Source organism: Centropristis striata, chromosome 3 (assembly GCF_030273125.1).
Source record: "Centropristis striata isolate RG_2023a ecotype Rhode Island chromosome 3, C.striata_1.0, whole genome shotgun sequence".
Taxonomy (NCBI): Eukaryota; Metazoa; Chordata; class Actinopteri; order Perciformes; family Serranidae; genus Centropristis; species Centropristis striata.
The window spans coordinates 18,177,480-18,195,439 of record NC_081519.1 but is presented as its reverse complement, the minus strand read 5'-3'; the positions used below and the strand labels follow the sequence as shown (position 1 = coordinate 18,195,439).

Sequence of the window (17,960 nt, the reverse complement as noted above, 5' to 3'; positions counted from 1 at the left end):
ACAGCACTGCAACAACGCAGAGATTGGAGCTGTAATGTGGAGCAAAGCTTGTAATGAGATGATGTGCAAGTGAGGTGGTTTGCAGAGAAAAACAAATATCTGTGAGAAAATCTTGGTAATCCATTGAGATGCCGTGACAACCTTTGAGAAACCCCCACAGAGCGCGTGGCCCACACAACATGTATGTGTGTGGTTACATTACAGACAGATCTGCAGTGTAAAGACTCTGTCTGCATCCTGACAGGGCCTGCTTTTACCGCCATACCTGCAGAACGAGGGCGGTGACAGAAGCAAAACAAAGGTGTGATGGGGCGAAGGCGGCGGGGTTGTGGGCGGATGTTGGCCGTGTCGACATAACATCGTACTAACAATGTGACAAGGTTTCATTCGGCACCATGAGTGCAGCAGATAACAAGCGGTGCGTGTTTAAAAAAGTGAAACATGAACACTGACGCACACAAATGCAGGATGACAGCACTTTCTCTCCCACACACACACACACACACACACACACACACACGCCTATGATGAGCACAGGGAGTCAGTGACACCCATACCCATTTATACATCAGCTGTAATAATCGTATATGCAAAGAGCTGGTGTCACACACTCCCACTCCAATGTCCCTCTTCTCTCTCTTTATCGCTCCGTCTCTTTATCTCTCTCACTCTGGGTCCCTCGCATGCATAAGCACACACGGCGACACACACACACGCACACTTGAGTCGCAGTGGTTTCCTTTTGTGAGAGCGAGCTGTCAGAGGGAACTGTGTGGGCTTTTGTTAAAACAGAGAACTGCAGAGGCAGAGAAATTCATTTCCAACTGCGGCAAAAAAAAAGCCTTTTCAGGAAAGTCACATTGTACCTGCAGTGTTTTAAAAACAGCAGCATGTAAATTGAATTAGTTATAAGCATTCCTGTGGGGGCACAGTGGGCCGCATTTCAAAAGAGTTTCAAGGGTTGTGGATGTACTGCATGGGGCGCCTCAGGTTTGACTACAGATTCACTAGACGGTGCACTTAAGTTGTGATAAATCACGATGTCTGGAAATAGATTTTACATTTTTACTTGCCAATCACGCCCGCTCCACTGCAGTTACTTCACCGCCCACTGAAAGGTGTAAACTTTTCTCGTTTCTTATGGGGGGGAAAGAATATAACAACTCAAAATGTATCTTGCTGTTATAATGTTGATGTCAGGTGAAAACCTGGCGTGTTTAGTTTTTCTTCATGTTTAGACTTACACTGGAGGATTAAATGCACTTTTGTGGGTTGTTTAAATTCATCAAAACCTTTTAGTTAAATGAGAACATTTTGAAATGTTTGTTAGTCAAACTGGGAACAAGACAGTTTCTTGTCTGAAAGCTGACGTTAAAGAGACGGAAGTATGATAAGGATTTTTTATAATTCAGGCTCCAGGTGAACTCAAGGCATAAATATATAATTTATTATACTAATACTAATATATAAATATATTATAATGCAATAAGCCTGTTCTGTATTGCTTTTAAATTAAAATGATTTTATTTGAGAAGTGCACCTGAATGCACCATGAAGTCTGTCAGCACCCACTGCACTACAGTTTGTAAAGGGTGGACAGAAATACACTTCTTCCAAAAGAATCAAAAGAATGTAACTAAAACAACAGGACCAAGAGGCCCATCAAGCTGTGCTCGTACAGTAAAATCCTGATTCATGAGGAAGTTTGGATGTTGTCTAAAACAAAAATGAAACAAAAAGAGATAATTTTATAATCCTTTGGGACATATATTCAATTAAAGAGAAGTGGAGAGAGAGGGTAAGACCATTCTTTTGAGTTCCGTGGAGCAGACAGCTGCACAGAGTCATGCAACTGCCATGTCATGACATTTCATAAAATTATGAAGCAGCGATGTCAAGCCACTGCAAAATGTACTTTAAATACTGCAGTTTATTTAAGGCCATATAAACTGCCCAGAGAGCCTGATATAAGACAGAAAAGAGTTCTGGCTGCTTGTGAGAAGTGGATGTCTGCATGAAAAAATCATGATACACCAAAAAGTAACATGTAGAAGTACTGGTCCACTTTGGGCCCTGCAAAGAACCAAACCTAACTGACATCACCATTCAGGACATACATTTAATCGAGATATGCTTAGAAATCGATATTGGCGTCTAATAGGACTTCTGTCCTTGTCCCAGTTTACATGCAACTGAGAAAATCAAATAACTGTGTCCTCCTCCTCAACACTTGGTGGCGATATGCGTCGTTTCAGCGGGTTAATACGGCCACTTTTCTGGTTGACCTTTGTGCCGTCGCTACTGACCGGCGACCGGCTAATGTGACTGGCTACTGCGACCGGGTAATGCGACCAGCTAACAAATTGTTAACATTGTTAACACAAAAAAAAGACAAAGAACAGGCCTGACTCTTCAAATGTTCATGTATTTGACTCATTTAAAGGAGACAGAATGAAGCCATTTAATGAACTAAGATTGAACACTTAACTACCTGTTTAGGTTCCTACAAGTTACAAGTTTAATCAAATGTAAATTTAATCTGGAAAAGTCAACAGTTGAGCATTTATTTAATAAAATCCACAGCAATAGGTTTATAATAAGACGACAGGTCAAATAAAAAGTGCAGTCTCTCTAATGTGTGCTCAGAGCCTTGGGGTGGAGATAGAGCATGCTGACAATATGTCCATATGCACGGAGCAAAGGATGTAGAGTTCAGGTTGCTGCATTGTGTTCAGATATCCCCACACCTCAGAAATTAGATGAACACAAAGAAGTCAGAGCTGTATATTTTTCGACACACTATATGGACCGGTGTACTTATTCAGGATATCTGGGTGAAAGTAGTTTGAAAGTTAAATTTAGTTTTCAATAAAGAATTAGATTGGATCTCTGGTCTAGAGGTAAAACTGGTATATTTGATCATATGGACTCTTTGATGAGAGTATCCAATATACTGCAACTTCCTAGACCAAGGATTGTTGGCTTAATGCTGTGGGGAGGCTTTATTGTCTGTATTGATTTATTTTACTATTTTTTTTCTCCCCCGTTATTTATGACTTTGATATCCCAACATGGTTGTGAACTGAGACTGTGCTGTTAGAGGTACTGTGTTAAGGGAAGGGGTTTTTGTAGAGAGATTTGGTTTGTGTGTATTATATTTTTTTCATAAAGAAACGTCATAAACATAGGTTGTAATAATAGCTTTTTTTAAGGCACTTTATATAATATATATAATAATTATATGAAATATGTTCACATAATCTGTCAAATCAAATTTTATAGACATTTATTGGATGGTTGCAAACAAACTTTAAAGGTGCATACCACTACCTATACTGTATCAGAGTGTTGAGATGTTGCAGTTAATGAAAGCAATTTTGCTTCACATGATCGACTCTATTTATTGGCTATAATTTAATCCTCAGAATAATAATTTCTCTCAGCCAGTAAATTATCGCCCTAATATTTATTGTGCATCCCTAGTTTTGGAGAAAGCCCTGGCTTTTCACAGGACTCCATTTTTTTAAGCCAGCAGAGTTTTCATGTGGAAGTCAAGGATCTTATCTCTATATTAGTTTATAATTTGTTTTACATAACTACATTTGACTCAGTTTATGATTAAAATGATAATTCAACTTATTCTGGTGAGTGAAATCAGATTTGTCAGTTAAAATGAAACCGTGATGAAGAATGGGCAAATAATGATGACCTGTCAAATGACCTGCAACACGCACACAAAATAAAAGTCACGCTGAGATATCGCAACAGTTTCTTACATACAGTATGTTCTTTAGTTGGTTTGTTTGCTCGTCAGTTGGCTCCGCACTGCTGTCTATCACAGCCTCAGCCTGGCAAAAATACTGTTATTTGCAAATTGAGTGGGTGGCGTTGATTTTCCCGTTGGCTTGAGGAAAGCAGCGGGGTACCAGAGGGAATGTTTACTTAGCACCGTGCTACAACTGCAATCAACAGCATCTTAACAAAAGGAGCTGCATATGTGCAGTCTGGACCTATTTACCTGACCAAGTAGTCCTTTACATCATTCTTTTTGTTCAACTGTGTCAGCTGCATAAACTGGGGTATGTTTTATATCTCACATCAATCCATTTGAGCACAATGTGTTAGATGTCTATTTTTAGGCATTGTAGCTGATATAATCTTTATTTATTCACATTTTAAATAACAAAAACAAAGCACTTCATTAATAAAAAATAGATCAAATGGGCAGCTGAAGCAATAAATACAAGGTGAGACTTGCAGTATAAAAGCAAAAAAAAGGAGGGCTAAGTCTGTAATAAAGGTTGTTACATAAAAGCAGGACTATAAAAAGATCCATCTGAATCTTAAAAATGATCTGCAAAACCATATAATCCATTCTAAAACCAGCTAACAAGTGTATAAATGCCTGCAAATCTTGACCTTTTTTGTCATGTCTTTTTTACACCTCTTTGAGGTTTTTTGCTCAGTTTCACAATGTAATAACTGACCCACCAGGGTTCCCATTTTTAATGTCTAGGCTCAGACTGGCTGCCCTGGTTTTGCATCGGGGAGGAAGTGGCTCAGTCTGCAGGGAGAGGAAGATAGAGGAGGACAGGTGGAGGGTTAAAGAGGGAGGAGATAAGGACAGTGAGAGGTAAAGGCGGACCGGGAGCTGTGGCACTGGAGAACAGGAAGGAGACGATGACAGGGAGAGGAGAGAATGGCGGGGGAGGAGAGGGGAGGCATGCACGGTCGACAGGTGAACATGGTGTAGGCGGATGCAGAGGGATGAGGGAGGCACGCTCCGTGCGGCTGCACAAAGCAGGCTGTGCACAGTTACCTGCCATCTACATTATGCACATGTAATGTTTCCATACAAGAGCGGCTTTGGCCTCCTCTGGGGTATTGTCGTGGATTTACAAGCAGGAAGAGACAAAAAGCATAAGCCTGTCTCTCTCCCTCTCTCTCTCTTTGTGTGTGTGTGTGTGTGTGTGTGTGTGTGTGTGTGTGTGTGTGTGTGTGTGCGTGGAGAACTCGGTGGTCGGCAGTCATGGCTGCTTGCCCACTCTGTTTTAGCCGCGTCTGTGGCGCGCTAGCCGCTCTGTTGGACAGCATGTTCTCTGCCGTACGAGTCCAGAGAAGAGCAGCCGAGCAGAATGACACCAGCCTCAGCAGCCTGCCAAACACCGCTGTGGATGGCAGGACGTACTAAAATATACAGAACACACTCTGACACACACACACACACACACACACACACACACACACACACACACACACACAATACACACACACTTGGAGAAGCTCACACAGGGACACAGAGGCAGAGGAACACACACATTTATCTAGGCTGCAAAATAGAAGAACAGAATGCAAACACACACTCACACACACTTGTGGTTTAATACCCCTGATGTTTTCTACGGGAGCCAAGGCAAAACACAAACAGACACACACACACACACACACACACACACACACACACACACACACACACACACACTCATAGAAGAAGAAGGCAATTGATGTAATAGATCTTTGAGTCAGAAGGCTGTTACCATAACCAGCAAGGCACAAAATTGTTTCTACTTTCAAACAGTTTACGCTGTTTGCTGGTTCTGAACTGCTGAGGCGGCTGTTTGAAACAACACTATCAGCCGTCCTATAGAGTGCATTAGCCTCACATACTTCATTTTTTAGTAGTCATCTCAACACATTAGTTCACTCTGAAGTCTATGCTGTTTGCATGTTCAGAAAGCTGTCCAAGCTTCAGAGAGGGAGGTCTTGAAAAATTGAACGCAGTGGGTTTTCTTTACAGCCTCCCCTGGCAGAGAAATGCATGCTGGGTAAACAAGGCCACCTAGTGTGGTATCCTGATGTCTCCTATCAGATGTTTTGTTGATCAATCAAGAACTCATTTGAGCGACACTATCCGTACCCAGATATAACACAAACATGATGATAAGGTCTATTAGCTTAAAGTGGTTGGAATTAATGTGCTCATAAGTTTTTAAGCCCAGTCTCAACCACACACTGACACAACACACTTCACTCTGAAACATTTATAGAAGTGACTGCTGAATGGATCAACCTGATCTGACTGCAAAGTCTGTCTTGACCAGAAGATGCCTCTGGGTCTGAAAAGTGAAGCGATTGTAGAAGTGCCTTAAACCTGATTTTTTTTTTTAAATGGCCAGCAGGGAGGATTCTACTGGTTGCAAAAAGAAGTCATGTTGTATAGAGGTCTATGGGGAAATGACCCTACTTCTCACTCGATTTATTACCTCAATAAACATTTTCTTAATGAGTTTATGTTCTCAATCACTAGTTTCAAGTCTTCTTCATTACAGTATGATGTTACTTTTTTTTTCAAATGTCAAATGTTTTTATTCAGAATAATCATACAGGGTGGCAGAGCACCATCACATGAGTGCTCTTTCAAATAACAAACAATATGCTGAGACAGAAGAAAGTGTCCCAGGACCACTGGATCTAATTATCATGGCAAATAGACGACTAGGTCTAGCGCCCTGGAAATAATAACGCTGTCTCGTTCTATGAATTGGAAATTCAGATTTCCGTTTCAGAATGTTGTTTATTTTTTTCTTGATTTGTGATCGTTCTAAAGCTATTTGATCAGTAAAATTTGTTTGCATCAATGAGTCTAATCTGGTGAATTCAGCTTTGAGGTTTTGCAGTTGGAGTGACCAAGCTTTATTTGCATTAGAGCAGAACAGTATGGTATTGCTCCTAATAAAACCTTTTATCGTGTCCCACAAGATCCTTGGATCTTCTACAGAGCCAACATTAATTTCTGCAAATATCTGGAATTCTGAAACAAACTGTGCGACATAGGGTTCATTATTCAATAAAGAGGTATTGAAACGCCATCTAACAGCACGTTGAGACAGTCGGCCTAGGGTGGTGGAACAGAGGACCCCTTTATGGTCAGATAGTGCTATTGGGAGTAGCACAGCTTTATGAATTTAATTAAATAAATGAGGGGATGCAAAAAGAAAATCTATTCTGGAAAAAAGATTTATGTCTACCTGAGAAAAAAGAATAATCCTTACAGGTGGGGTTAGCTGCACGCCAAATATCTATAAGCCTCAAGCTATTGGCCCATGATTTTAGAGCATTTGTGGCCTGAACCTGCTCCCCTGTGGCCTTTGTGTTCGCCCGATCAATTTGTGGGTCCCAAACAGCACCAACATTAAAAAAGAACAGTCCGTCATCTCCAACATTTGATTGGTGAGCGTCTTATAGAAGTTGCCATTAAAAACATTAGGCGCATAAGCTGACACTAGAGCAATTTTCCTAGTACTAAATTCTATCACGGAGATCACAATCCTGCCTGTATCATCTGACCAAGAGGACAGAACCTTAAGTGGGAGATTCCGTTTGACAACAATAGCTACTCCTTTTGTTTTTTTGCTCGCTGAGGAAGATGCAATTGTGTGATAGAATCTATTGGCTAAATGGCCAGTATCAGTCTGCAGCAAATGTGTCTCCTGTAATAATGCAATGTCAATGTTTCTCTTTTTTAGTAAGCCCAGAGAGCTGGCTCATTTATGAGGGGCATTCAGTCCACCACAATTCCGACTTAAAAATGAAAGATCACCCATTATTAAAAAGGCTTCGCTCTAAATTAAAGTATACATGGAGAAGTACAGTGCTACTGCCCTCTACCTCGTTAAATCCTAACAATAGTGCATCCAAAGTTAAGTCCCTCTCGACACAAAACACGTAAGACACAGAACAAGAACAGACAATACAGTGATACAAAAGGGAAAGCGGGCAAAGGGGGGAACCATAGCCAAAGGGCTAACACTCACAGTAGGTCTGTGATCCAGAATGGATATGGGGCAGCAAAAAGGAACATGTAGCCCATAAGTACCTGGTTGCAATAGCAACTGGTTCCATATTAAATTAACTTTAAAATAAACACATTTCTCGTCAAAAACAAAAAAAAACACAAAATCGCAGGCAATAATGGCCTGGTTAACATATGCCTAGTTAACCTAACCTAGGCTATATAAAACAGTTCAATATAGTATTCAGTCTCTGTAATCATAGTAGATGACAGTGTAATAACACTAGAAATAGGATATTTAAGACAAACCAAAGGTACATGCTCATCAGGCAGATGTTTTAATCGTGCCCTTCCTCCACGGCGTTTTCCGTAGTATAGTCCGATGTGCCGGTCATCTCTGTTGCAGCAGGTGGATGAAAGGCAACCCGGTTCACCTAGTCCTCAGCAGCGGAGGTGAATGCTCTATACTGGGTGCCGTCCTTGATCTTCAGAGTTGCCGGATAGAGCAGGAAAAAATCAAGCGTCTTGGCTCGTGCTGAATCCATAGCATGATGAAATGCTTGGCGACCTCTGACCGCATGGTTGCTGTAATCCGGGGAGAACCAGTTGTGGGAACCACTTAAACAAGGAGCGCGAGAGATATTGAATAGTATTAGAGCCTTCCAGCCCATCTTTCAAACCAATGACGTGAATATGGCACCTTCGGTTTCTGTCCTCCATATCCGCGAGACTTTATCTATCTTTATATATCTTATATAACATAAAATGGTAAAAATGTCGGAGTTGGAACCATATAAACAAACTATTTGACAAGGCTGGGCTAGGAGCTAAACTTTGAGTCGCAATCTCTTTCCAGCTGATCACGTGACACCCCTATGATGTTACTTTTTAAAATTGTGCTCTCATATAGAGTAAAACAGACGATAAAACAGAGTTTGCTTTCGTGGATGGCTACCTTGTGATTGACAGGTTGGCAACTTGTCACTCAGGATAAAGGCACAACAATGCGTAATCGCTGCACTTATAGCTACCTTTGTGTAGAGTTGGGTTATTCTAAAAGACACATTAAGCCATAGTCGTTTTTAATAGCTTATAAGTTACCAATTTCAGTGGACAACTTCCGACTGCATTTTTCATTGAGGCCATTATTCATGTGCCGGCTCCATAAATTGACACTTAAAACTGCATTCCTCCTTCCCAGCTCCACCCATCTTGTCCAAATATGGTCACTTCTGGCTCCAAAAAGACAAGATGGCGATGGCCACAATGCCTAACTAGAGGCTTCAGAGTCTGTATACTATTGGATTACGTCAAGATGGTAACATCCACCTCTTTTATACAGTGTTAGTGTATTTTTATCATTTGAGCATATATAAATACAGACAGGAGATATACAAAGTATCAGGCTGTGAAATAACTATATATAGTACAGGTAGAGAGACTATGCAGTGTCAGCTGTCCCACATAGCCAAAGGCCAGACCTGCACTTAGCTCGTTCGTCTGTCTCTCCTCCTAAGTCCTGCTGCTCCAGATGAGCTGAACACGCCATGAACATAAGTCCATTGAGTACTTTTTTTTTAGAATTGATGAAGGACAGCTAGTTTACTTACTGACCTTCAGAGCCGTCAGCTTAGTAAACACCTTGAAGTCTTGTCTTCATTTATTCATTTCAAGTTCAATTTTTCACATAAAGGGATGCTGCAGTTTACCAAGCGTGACATGACAAAACAAATTACATGCACTAGAGAACAATAACAACAAATAAGCACAGATTAGTAATCAACAGTGTTCATTCACTGGTTCTATTTCCATTATGATATGACAGCAATGAATAATCTCCATTGCTATGTTTGCACATTAGCTCCTCTTGTCTTAAAAGTAAAGTATCTTGAAGAAAATTGTTCTAATTAAGGTTTTAATTTATATATTTTGTAATTTGCCTCCATCTGTTTTGTTTTTTTCCTGTGTGCGACAGTATGCGCCTCTCCCGCCTTCTCCTTTTATCCTTCCATCTCCCTCTCAGACACACACGCATAGTTTCTATCAGTATCAGTGTTGTCTCTTTCTGCTGCTTTCATCTCCATTTAACTGTATGGCAGATCAGATCCCACCACCTGATTTGAATGTGCTTTGTGAACAGGATTTTTAATGAATAGCAAAGCATTTATGAATATCTTCACACTAAGTAGATGTATTAGGAATCAGGGTCATGGTCCCGGCCCCCTCGCAGCTATACACGAGTAGGCGGTGAATGGTAAACTGAGAGGTGGCCCTGTGCCCTAACAGAGAATCAAAGACATTCCTCTAACAATGCTGCACAATGGCAATGCCTCACAGACCACATGTGTGTTCCCATGCCAACTGGCGCCAACACAGCACACAAGGCAACAGACCGACCCTCAGAGACCTTTCTGGTTTTTATTGTGGAATTAACATCCAAATTAATATATGCAACAGCAGAGGACAGACGAACTAGCTGTCGCTTGAATTCACTCCTACGCCTGTGCACACACAGGCAGGGACACACATTCACAAGCAGTGTCCTTAAGCCTCGCTTCTTCAGCTGCACCACAAGAGACCTGTCTAAGTGACAACAATTAGCCTGCTCAGTTCAAGCTAATTGAAGTCATTTACATAATGCATGCCTGCCATCACAATTCATCAGTGGACAATTCAAGCAGGTCTGTGACATATTGTCACAACCTGATGTTAGATCGCCCCGCCTAGATAAATGATCCCCAAAGTGAGCCAATCATTTTACACAAAGCTTATCGCTCACATAAGGCCTGCTCTCCACTGGGCTGTATTATTTTGATGAAAATGTGGATTGTCAACACAGACAGATGCACACATTGTCAAAACCGTGTTTACCATCCGTCCCATTACGCGTGCAATTACTCAGAGGTTGGAAACAAGCGGCCTTGTTTCGTGTGACGCTAAGCCGCAGTGGCCGAAAGATCTCGCGATTTATTAGCCCGTTGTTTGGGAGCTGCTTTTGACAGGAAGCTGGGCGATAAATTAAATAGATGGCTTGATAAAAAGCTTGCTGTGCCGAATTCGTCACGCTGGATTTTTGAAAAATCACGCTGCCATAGCTCATAACAGGGGATCTGTTCCCTGGGTGATTAATGAAATCAATTTGTCTTTTTATCAGCAGCCAGAGTTTGTGAGATAAGATCAGAGGAGCACATGCATTTTAACTTGTAGGCGAGGTGTGTGTGTGTGTGTGTGTGTGTGTGTGTGTGTGTGTGTGTGTGTGTTTGTGTCTGTGTCTGTGTGTGTGGTGTGTGTCTGTGTGTGTGTGTGTGTGTGTGTGTGTGTGTGTGTGTGTGTGTGTGTGTGTGTGTGTGTGTGTGTGTGTTAAATAGACATGTTGAAAACAACAAATCAGTCATTCTCAGCATTCATGCCATTGCATCACGCTGTGAATCATGGGATAATGATGCATTGAGTGTTGATTACATTCAGCAAAGAGAGGATTTTCCAAATAATCCTGTCTCAGACTGTTAGTTTCTGCCGTGTCTTGTATGGTGTAATGGCAGATTCATGTCGGCTGTCACTGGAGAATCTGCACTGATGCACTCAGCAGCCCAACACCATCTCTCTGCCTGTCTCCCTGTGGCCCTGTACTCATATGTGGAGTGGAAAGACTGCAAACATCCCCAATACCCCAACCATCCTTCCATTAGATGCATTTGACTCATTGAAGTGGCGATCGACGATTGTTTTTCCCTATGTCGACATAAGGGTGATTTTAACTCATTAATTATAAAAAAAATGATGTATTTTTAAAGTAATCTCTAGAATTTGTGCCCTACTTTGCATCAGGTATCTTTGTGCGTAGCAGAACTTTTTCCAAGCTTGGCCTCCAACACGGCAAATGCACTTCACACTGCTGTGTTCATGTCATAGTTGGAGGTCTGTATTTTGCAGGAGAACCTTTAGGAGAACTTTTGACCTCAAAATGTTCCAGGTGCACCACTCAACAAAAAACATGACTGACCTCGACAAACTCCTGGTTGAACTCTCAGCAGTGCTGCCTCCATAAAACAGTGGAGTGAAAACCATGAATGAGCTAACAGACGGCATAATCATTTTTATTTTACGACTCTTTTGTACTTAACATATCCAAAAAAGGTTAAACTATATGATAGTATGCATTATTTTGTTATATACAGGCAAACTGATTGTTTCCCATTTATTGTGTGTGCTTCCATGCTGCCATTGTTGTGGATTTGGATTCCTGCATGTCAAAATTGTGATCAAAAACACGTGAAATTGCATTGATATCAATAAGATCTTCTTTTTTCTATCAGCCAAAAGGGGGCTCAGCCTGGACTTTTTGTGAAGTGTCCATATGTGCCAGTATGGACCCATTACTCTGTCACAGGAATAGCAGTTTGTGTGTGTGCAAACAAGAGAGTCCTCCCAGCTCTCTTTCTTTTGTCTCAGTCAAGCAGAACCCTCCAAATGTCATTCAAGCCTGTGCTCCATGTGCCTGGCAGCAAAGCATGGAGTGCAATCGGCCCAGTCAGCCTAATGTGCTTTAGACCTTCTCTTCATGCTTTCCCTGGAGAAGCTGAGGAAAATGCTGTTTTGACATTGCTATCCGTCGAGTATGGGAAAAGAATATTATGAAAGAGAATTAGGTTGCCCTCCGTGTATTCCGGTTCAGAAACAGATAAGCAGTTTGTTTTGCCAAAAACGTTAAAGCGGGGAATCAAAAGTGACAGCGGAAGGGATGAAATATTTCAAGATATGTCTTGATGGATGCAGGTTAATCTTTAACCTGCCAGATGTGTCAAGGATTTGCGAACACCTCACGGAGTAAATCTCACTGTGCTGCTCTCTAATTCCGTACCCTGTTCCTCTCTCCTATCTATCTCTCTGCAGTGAAGTTTGAGGACTGCCAGCGCAGCAGGGAGGTGGGCTTTGTCAGCAGCGACCCCAACTTCAGCGTGAGGCCTGATGGGTCGGTGTACGCGGAGCAGGAGCTGGCCAACCTGTCAGAGCCCGTCCAGTTCATGGTGACGGCCCGGGGGCTCCATGACCCGCACATCTGGGAGACCACCGTTAAGCTGGCCCTGGCCGGACATCCTCATCCTTTAGCCCTGACAAAGGTAACGAGGGAGAACACATTCAGGAATACATAAACACAAGGGCACACAGATGGAACTGTTAGGATTGTTTCCTCATGATTACACTGCCAATTTATTAAGCTACCACCTAACTAACCAGAACCCACTGGGTGTATCACTGAAATGCCTCCAGCCTACTTGACCGTTGCCGTAAAGCCGTTTTCCCTTCTGACCCTCACTTGTCCTCTGTCCAACAAAGTTTCCAGAGGCAGCAGGTGTTAAGACTGGTCCTGGCTGTGTGATGATCATTTTATACTGCTGCATTTGTTTCTTTGTTGTTGAATGTTGGGCTTCCATAGCTGGTTCCATTTTGGGTCAGATTTCTGGGTTTCTCACAAGTGGCTTAACCCTTTGAACTCTGCAATACAAACGGTCCATCAATGGGATATAATTTTTTTTTTTAGTAAATGCTTCATATCCCATAATTATTAATAACAGTTCAAATCGTGTCAAGAATGAAAAAAACAAACAGTTGCACATGTTTTTTCATCAACACTCAAAACATATTAATATAAAAGATTTCTAAATGTAAAAGCATTAACAAAAAAAATATTTCTTTAGCTTTTGATATATGTCCATTTTATAAGCATGAATGTGAAGGTCTTGCAATAGAAATATTTCCCCAGTGCCCACAATGATATGTTTTGGTATTTCATGTAGTGATGTGCCGGTGTAAAACTTTTCAAACACCGGACGGACCGCTAGGTGTCACACCGCGCTCAACGGCTGTTTCAACTTGATTAAATCTATGTGAAGGAAACACAGAAATTCCAGTTGGATTTAGCACCATGTCATCAGTAAAGGTTGCTGATGCAGCCTATTTTTTAATTTGCCAGAATGTGATGTAATAACAAATGCCAGTTAAGCCAGTTTGCATAAAATCAAACTGATAAAAAAAGAAATCAAGCTTGTACAACTGACTGGACTGATAAACTGGAAATCCCCAATTTAAAGGGTTAAATAAGTAAATCAATCATATTTATTGATAAAATATTGTAATTGTGTCATGTGGTATTGGAACGCAGGATTTATAACATAAAAACATCACATAAGACGCTTTTGCTTGCAAAAACAATGAATACTTTAGCTACACGGCCGCTCATAAAGTTGGAATAAAATATTTTTTTTTCTTTCCATGAAGTGATTGTGACAATGTGATTTATTCTTGACAGATAGAGTATATATCTTCTCAAAACTATTAATCAATCTCTTCCAAACATATCACAATGAAAATGAAACCACAGTTAACAGAGGATTGTGTCTGAAAACAAAAGTATTAGAACTTAATGGGCGACCATATATTATAGATTTTATTCTAGATTGATTTAAAAAGGAGCACGCAAACAACGATCCCCTGTGGCCGCCCACATGAGGTCTAGTTTCAGGTTTAACTATGAAAACCCTACTATGGAAAAAAAAATATATTCCTCGCTCGTTTTCATGAGCACAAAAAACAGATTATATTTTTGCTTTTGTCTGGTTATTGTGTTCTCTGCACACTCAGCCACAGATTGTTTGCACTGTGTGTTTTAGCAGTCAAGTTGCCACTCTCCTCTTCTTTTATGCATATCATATCAATATTTTAACCTTATAATCTTTAGTTCTGCACTGGGACCTCTAGTATTCATGGCAAGTAGGCTGTGAAAAGTAGAAGTGAGCAGGTATTTCAATGTGTCAGATTTAATTAAAATGTGATACAGCACTGAAACTGTTTCCGCCTAATCAGTCGACAAATGATTACTGATCTTTGTTTTAGATTTTTTTTCAACTTTAGTTACTTGCAAGTGTTGAAGGCTGAACCTAATTATATTTGATAAAAAATATTCAAAAAGGATTTAGATTTGATAAGAGGATTTGAAGGTGGATTTGGATTCAATAAAATGCTATTAAACCCCAGTCGTAGGGTTGTTTACTGATTAGATATGCTTCATTGTTTGTTGCAGAAAGTGTGAAGCAGCTTTCAGATAAAGAAACCATTAATGCTGTCTATTTTTCTCTCAATATTTACAGTAAGAACACTTCTCCCCTCGTCTCTCTGACCCTGGATATACACACTACATACACATGTTTGTGTTTCCTTTGTGTTCGTCTCTGAGGAGGGATTTTCTAACAATGCGTGCACGGCAGTTAAGATCCAGTTCTTCTTTGTATGTGAGAAGAAGAGACATTGCCCTATTTGCTACCAAGGCTCTATTAGCTAAAAGAGACTGTCAAACTACACAGGGCAAAATGTATAGCCACTGTTACTGACTGCTACCACCGGGCTGCACTTTGTTGAGCGACAAAGCTATTATCATTTTTCCCGCACTACTTGTTGAACGCCATTGGGCTTAATGTTCAGTCATGTTTCTAATCATGACAAAAAGCCAGAGACTCATGTAGCTAAAGCAATTGCAGAGCGGGGATTAAAATTCTGCCCACTCCTGGCAGTGCAATAATGGAGACTGGGAAATAATTGACATTGATTGAGCTAATGTTCCACTCTAGCGGAGTCTGCAAGGACCAGGTGATGTAGTTTCGCTGTGTAATTATGTTCCCCACATCATGGAGCTGGAGAAAGATTCAATAATTGAACAAGAAATAAATGTGTTTTCTCTAATCACATGGAAATTTGAAAGCCAGCTCCTGTATGTACAGTACAGTATGTATTTCCGCCACAACACTGTTTACATGTGTCCTTGTCACTGGTTTCTTCAGATGATATAAGCGGGTGCCAGTGCTACAGGAGAATTTAGTTCCAATCTCCTGGTACGCCCTGAGGAGAAATAAAAATGAATACTCGTTTCATTAAAGGCATACTCATTAAAAAATGTAATTATTAGAATACAGTGGTTGCTACAGGATAATTTGAGACAGGACAATGGCTGAAGGAACCAAAAGTAATCTTTGGTTGGTGGTTAATTTATTTATTTCTAGCTTGTTACATACTGTACAGTCCAATAGGTTGCTGCAGATGACGTGTTTTTATAGGACGGCACAGAAGTTAGCTGTACCTTGGTTCCCTGTTTGTTTGTTTTCATTGGATCTTAGATTATTGTGGAAACTAAACAAAAAATTACAATTGATTTTTGGAATAATATAAATAATATATATTTATAAATAATAATATAAATGGAATGGGCAGAACTGAAAAGTTAACGTTAAAACTACTCGGGCTGGGCAAGTTTGATATGATAATTTCTTTCAACGGAATATTGTGATGGAATCATATTGTATATCAAATATTATGTTATACATTAATCTAAATTGATAATAACAAGCACATACTAACTAAAATAACACTGGTGGAGAATAATGTTTAAAGGTTAGAAGTTAGAGCCCAAAACTTGGTTAAAATACTTTCTGTTATGTTTGATCAACCATTGTAGTTAAATCAAACTTTTTTCCTGATCTGATCACTTTGTATATTTCTCTGCGTTCATGTTAACAGAGTCAGCATATAGCTGAAAATATTATTTTTATTTTTCCTCTATAATTTAATTTGAAACTGCAACATAATTTTTGAGATATGAAATTACCTTTATTAGGATAAAAGATTTTGGCCATATCACCCAGCCCTATGAACTACACCACAGTCACATGACCACTAATCTGCAGATGAGGCAGTCTCATTAATCCACCTGTTAGCCAAGACCTTTTTCAGCACACGTAAAAGCTTCAAAACTCACAAAGTGGGGTATTTTGTGTGAAAACAAAACACCTCTTAAGCTTTTGTTAACCACAGACCTTATTTCAAGCAGCTAACCAAAAACCCATTCAAAAAACCATTGAAATTCAATGGGTGTCAATGACGCCTCATTTACAGGTTTTAGGACGCATTCCTGCAGCACTCTACAATACCATTTCTGGTGGCATTATAAAAACTGTATAACATTTAAGGAACTGAGTGAAACATTGAGTGACAACCTCCACAAGGCTGAAAAATCACCCTTTTAAACAGTTTGTCCTTGCTGACATCTACTATTTATGACTTGAGTGGGAAGGATGACATTTCTAAATGATCATAGTTTTGCTGTAGACTTATTTCATGTGGCTGACTAATTTTTGTTAGATTTGGAACTCAGCTGCAGCTGTCCCTTAATCTGACATGGAATAAGCAGGAAGTCTACATAGCAGCCTGTTTTGAATCAGTGACCTGCTATGATGTCAAACGGCCCTGCAGACAGGTTTCTGACTCTGTGGTCAAGGTCATGTTCAGTTCCTGTTGGCTGCTGCCTTTCCTGCCTCACTCCTTAAGTTTGAAAGTTTGTACTATTGGCAGAAAAACACTGAGCGTGAAACTGAAATCATAACTACATTACATAGGGGTGCTATTTTTTTGTGATTTAGAGCCCCAAAGCACTTCTACACATGCTGTTTTAAGTATGAACAGCTTCACATTTGCTGTGCATTTTTTATCATTACATTACTTATGATTGAAAAAAAAACTTGTCTACAACTTTTCTAACACAGCCAGACATCAAGTGCAGCAACACAAGACATAGCAAGCCAGCTAATACTTTTTGTATTATTTTTGGTTTGTCTGCAGTCTTTTATTTCATAAACCTCTGGCCAATGACTAAGAACCTGTCTTAGATTAACTCTTATCCGACGGACTCTTTCTCAGTCACTCTCTTTTCTTCTTAGCTTTGACTGTCAACATCCTGAAGATTCTCCAAAACCTCTGCCATGATGAACATTTCTATTGTCCACTTGCACGGCTCAGGTTAAGGCATGACACTGATGCTGCTGTTTCAACTCCACACTCTAAAGAAACCTTAGCAACTCCAGCTGGTTAACATCAGACCTAGGAGGAATTTCCTGGTTAAATGGCATTTGATTTACCACAGCATTTCAAAGGACAACATTAATAACTGTGGTTCAATGTCCCACCTTCTCTGGAATCAGGGTTGTAATTAAAAAACTAAAACTGAAACATTTTTATTTATTTATTTATTCATTATGTGTTTATTTTACTCTGCAAAATTGTTTCAGTTTAGTTTCAGTTTTTCTTAAATTATTTACTTTTAGTTTGAGTTTACAATAATAAC

The 17,960-nt window shown here is 40.2% G+C and overlaps 1 protein-coding gene across 1 annotated transcript in view; it reads left to right on the top strand.

Annotated features, from left to right (window-relative positions):
- The window catches only part of cdh4 (cadherin 4, type 1, R-cadherin (retinal)), a 261,145-nt gene that overhangs the window by 154,208 nt on the left and 88,977 nt on the right, over positions 1-17,960 (top strand). The window contains exon 4 of the mRNA XM_059329049.1: positions 12,686-12,912. Within this exon, the coding sequence (XP_059185032.1) occupies positions 12,686-12,912 (227 nt within the window). The remainder of the gene's footprint in view (positions 1-12,685; positions 12,913-17,960) is intronic.